The sequence below is a fragment of the Trypanosoma conorhini genome, assembly GCF_003719485.1.
Source record: "Trypanosoma conorhini strain 025E chromosome Unknown Tco_14.4_contig_00393, whole genome shotgun sequence".
In the NCBI taxonomy this organism is placed as follows: domain Eukaryota; phylum Euglenozoa; class Kinetoplastea; order Trypanosomatida; family Trypanosomatidae; genus Trypanosoma; species Trypanosoma conorhini.
Window position 1 is genome coordinate 1 of NW_021704457.1, and position 4192 is coordinate 4192.

At 50.4% G+C, this 4192-nt stretch overlaps 3 protein-coding genes across 3 annotated transcripts, besides 8 other annotated features; all 3 read right to left on the reverse strand.

Annotated features, from left to right (window-relative positions):
* Window positions 1-16: 16 nt before the first annotated feature.
* Window positions 17-43: a microsatellite.
* A 111-nt stretch (window positions 44-154) lies between these two features.
* Window positions 155-189: a microsatellite.
* A 507-nt stretch (window positions 190-696) lies between these two features.
* Window positions 697-730: a sequence feature (A-rich).
* Window positions 731-856: 126 nt separating this feature from the next.
* Window positions 857-895: a microsatellite.
* Window positions 896-969: 74 nt separating this feature from the next.
* Window positions 970-1506, reverse strand: Tco025E_06106 (uncharacterized protein; the record flags this gene model as incomplete). The annotated part of the gene is made up of 1 exon (XM_029372995.1): window positions 970-1506. The coding sequence occupies one exon, from the start codon at window positions 1504-1506 to the stop codon at window positions 970-972; it is 537 nt and encodes a 178-aa protein (XP_029227092.1).
* A 196-nt stretch (window positions 1507-1702) lies between these two features.
* Window positions 1703-1723: a microsatellite.
* Window positions 1724-2067: 344 nt separating this feature from the next.
* Window positions 2068-2637, reverse strand: Tco025E_06107 (uncharacterized protein; the record flags this gene model as incomplete). The annotated part of the gene is made up of 1 exon (XM_029372996.1): window positions 2068-2637. The coding sequence occupies one exon, from the start codon at window positions 2635-2637 to the stop codon at window positions 2068-2070; it is 570 nt and encodes a 189-aa protein (XP_029227093.1).
* Window positions 2638-2978: 341 nt separating this feature from the next.
* Window positions 2979-3007: a microsatellite.
* Window positions 3008-3129: 122 nt separating this feature from the next.
* On the reverse strand, window positions 3130-3648 carry Tco025E_06108 (uncharacterized protein; the record flags this gene model as incomplete). The annotated part of the gene is made up of 1 exon (XM_029372997.1): window positions 3130-3648. One exon carries the CDS (start codon window positions 3646-3648, stop codon window positions 3130-3132), a length of 519 nt encoding a protein of 172 aa, XP_029227094.1.
* Window positions 3649-3825: 177 nt separating this feature from the next.
* Window positions 3826-3848: a microsatellite.
* A 182-nt stretch (window positions 3849-4030) lies between these two features.
* Window positions 4031-4092: a sequence feature (A-rich).
* Window positions 4093-4192: the final 100 nt, after the last annotated feature.

The following is a 4192-nucleotide window of genomic DNA, read 5'->3' on the forward strand; positions in this document are numbered from 1 at the left end:
ATAACTACAAAAGAAGGAGGGAGAGAGAGAGAGAGAGAGAGAGGGGAATCGAGACCACGCACACACGCACAGAGAAAGAAGAAAAGAGCGGGCCTCACTCGACGACAGCTGGTAGGCCAGAAAGAATGAAACCACCCACCCGCCCCCTCCCGCCAATAATAATAATAATAATAATAATAATAGTAATAAAATGACATCAAAAAAATGCACACGGCACCGCTTCCGGGAGTCCCTGTCAGCACGGATTCAGAATCCACCACAGATAACACCCAGGAAAAATTAAAAAAGAAAGTTTGCCGCGAATACAACGCGGCAGGTTAACCCTCAATCGCCCCACGTTGCCCCCCGCAAACTTCACCAGTAAAACAACACAGGAATCCGACACTGCCACATTTGCGTCAGTACACCTGTGCAGTTACATTCATATCCACATTTCGCTTTTACTCGCTCCCTGTGTGTATGCGTACGTCAGAGCGTTTCTCTCGCGGGGAAAGGGGCAACGGGCATCAGCAGTAATGTAAATGCACATAAACGAGTAAACCTACTGACCCCACAGAAAGTAGGGAGGAAACCAGGGAGGAAGAAAGCATAAAATTAACAAATAAACAATCTGCTTGGCACCCTTCTACATGTGTACACAGAAGGCGAGAAAAGACAGATACGGCCCTGTGCACGGACAGTTGCAATTGAATATCGGAATGAAAAAAAAAAAGAGAGGAAACAAGAAAGACCACACCCGCAATATGTCCATTGACAAGAAAAAATACGCAAGGTTACAAAACAAAAAAAAAAGAAACTCTTGGCATAGCACCCACTCCTTTTTATCTTTTTCTCTCCTATTTATTGCTACCGTGTTTATATATATATATAAATAAACACGTATGCATATATACATGAAGGTGGTTCTTGTCGCCTCGCCCTTTGGCTCGTGTCTCGGTAGCAGCAGGTAGCAGCACGCGAATGCATTCCTCACGTGCCGAATAACATGAAAAAGAGGATGACGCTCATTGAAAAGTTGACGCAGACAAGAACAAACCCTTCCACCTGCGTCCAGTTATTTTTTTTGTAGGCATTCACCATCTGTGAAACTTGTGGGGCATTTTGGCAGAAGCCGTTTTCCCAAGCCTGCAGGGAAAGCACAAAGTCGATCAGCATGCTTATGAACGACGCCACCACCAAGACAAGAAACGGCATCCGAGTCTCCCACCCACCAGGTCGCACCAGCTGCAGCCCTGAGAGAAGAGTTAAACCGACACCTAGTCCGACCGAGGCAACGGCGGCACCCTCCATCAACTGAAAGGCGGTGTTAAAACTACCGCATTCGGAGTCTCGCACATATTCGGTGAATTTCTGCGACCCCACTTCGTACTCCCTCAGCCACAGCGTTTGCACCGCGTGCACATCCCCATCATTGTGTCGGAACAAGGGAACAACGCAAAGAACGCATGAGCACGCGAGAAAAGCCACCGATGTGATAAACACGAGAACACGCACGCAAGGCGCCATTCTATTTTTGTGTAATGTTCTCCTGTTCGGCATGCTCGACATAACAAGACAACGACTTCTCTCCGTTTTCCTGTTTTTTTTTGTTCCCTTATGGGCAGCACAAGTGTGTGTGTGTGTATTGTTTTTTTGCAGGCAAAAAAAAAGACAGTGAAGGGAGGATGTGGGACGGTTAAACAACATGGAAATACGTGTCAGTAAAAACAACAACAACAACAACGGCAGCAGTAAAAAGATGCGGCCAAAGCTAGAGGTAAAGTTGCTCCCTGAGTTCACCTCGCTCGTCCCTTTATACAGGCTCCCTCCGCTTCCTTCTCCGTGACACACATCTAATCCACAAACGCACGCACATCACATATGCATGCAGGTCGTGTATGCATGCGTGTAAACAGCGTGAGCCGTACACTATACAACCAGAAGAGGGAAAACGGCCCAGAGCAAAGATTTACAAACCGTCGATCATCGAGCTCAGTTGCAAGTCGTAACGCCTCGACGCCACTGCCACCGCCCGAAGTAAAGCGGCGCAAAAAAAAAAGGCATTTAAGAAAAATATACAAGAAGGAGTCACATGGACATCAGTGAGAGGACGAGGTTTAAGATTGCAACTACCACCATAAACGCCTGGTACACCAAACGCACGCGCGAGTCAATCTCAAGAGCACCAAGTTTTTTCCACGCCGTTGTTGCATCTACAATTAAGTCCCCTTTCCTAAAAATCCAGTAGTCGTACACCAGTTCCAACAGACTGGCGATCATCATTATCCAGCCACCCATCAGGACGCAATGCAGCAACGCAAAGCAGCGAATACTCAACTCCGCAATGATCAGTGGGTTGAGTTGCTGCTCAAGTTCCATTGCGTTGTTCATTCTGTCCGCGTAGTCCGTGACAATCGCAATATGAAAGATGGAGATGCAAAGTGCTGCCGTCTGCAGCAAAAACGCGAGCACCCAAGTCACGATTTGGTGAACAAAATGGCCAAAGAAAACCATCAAAAAACAGAAGTGCATGAACGCAAATAAAGCCGCCTGCTTTATTCTCCACGAGGTGTACGGACGACGGCGTTCAGTTAGCAGGACGGTCACCCAGTCTAACTGCATCGTCACCGCCTCGCGAAGTCTATGAGATGCATCCATACTTCAAATTTTTCTCCTCTTTGCAGTGTGCCTCTACCTCCTGCTTCCCCTTCTTAAGCTCCCTCTACTGCTGTGTGCTCCGTGGATATGGCGGCCGCGCTTGTTGTCGCTTTCCGCCCCGTCTCTTTTTCTTCTTTTCTCTTTCGTTCCTTCCGCTGTTATGGTGTTTTTTTTTTGTTACTTGGCCTGACTGCTCTGTTTAACTTCCTCAGTGGGGGGCTTTTGCCTAGAGGTGCCCGGCATTGGGGCACGCCAAATGTAGGTGGAGGAAGAAGAGGAAATAAGAAAGGCAGCCGTCGCACCAAAAGGAATGGGACCACAGGGACAATTCATCAGCGTAAAACAACAACAACAACAACAACAACAACAAAAAGAACAGCAAAGCCAAGAGATGAATGGGAGTGAGAATCACCACCACGGGCAGACTCACCTACTCACACAGAGTCAAAGCCAAAGAGGAGGTCCTCTGCGATGCCGCTAGCTACCTGCCAACTACTTCTTCTTGCGGACCATCTGCCGCCAACTCTCAGGGTACTGCGAGGGGTTCGTGTGGTGCAGCGGGGTGAGAACGGTGGGCCCCCGCGGCAGCCAGAGCCAGTGTGCCGGGGTATTTGCCTTGTGCCAGCGGACCAAAAAACGTCGCTTGGCTCTGTGATTTTGCTTGAAGAGATTCAGTGGAAACTTTGGCTCGACGTCGCCGAGCACCGGCATTAGCGGGTGCTGCGACCACTCCCGGTGCATGTCACGGATGCGGTTGAACTCCTCCGTCTTGCCGTCAAGCGTCTCTCGCATCATCCAGTGGCGCAGCTGGTCGAGGTGGTCGTAGGTGAGGCGCACAGGCCGCGGCAGCCACTCCACGGGCCCCTTGTCGTACCACGCCACGTTGTCGCTCGGCTTGGAGCGCATCTTGTTGCCGCGTCCGAAGCCGTTGCGTTTGGGCCTCGCGTAGGTTGTGCCCAAAATGGAGAAACGCTCCGGCGTCGCCGTGAGCGCGGCAATCGTGCGACGCATGCGACGCCCAACACCACTGCCAACGGGCCGTACTGCGCAAACGAAGTTGCAAAAGAAAGAGAAAGAAGTCAAAAAAAAAAAAGAAGAGGCGTGGGGAAGTAACAACCCGTCCGTGCCAAAACAACTCCACAAGGACACCCGGCAGGGCATCCCACTCACACCAGCCGCCCCCCAGGACTCTGTCTCTCTCTCTCTCTCTCAGTTACTCCTTCATTTCCAACTTCTTCCTCTTCTCGTATGCGTGCGTGCAATGTGAACTCCACCCCACCCACGGAAGCATTGAACGGAGGGAGAGGGGGAACGGGCAACAACGCGCAGGCGACATTGCGGCAACACCCGCGCACACTGGACGTGCTCACTCACAGCAAACCCCCCACATCAGCAAGCAAACAAAGAAAGAAGCAACGCCGACAAAAATAAACAAATAAAACCAAAAGGCAAACACAAAAGGGCCTAGGCACAACACCCCTCAAACTGAGAGAGCGTCGACCACACACCCCACCGCCCACAGTTGCAATCAACAACAACAACAGAGCCTTCAAAG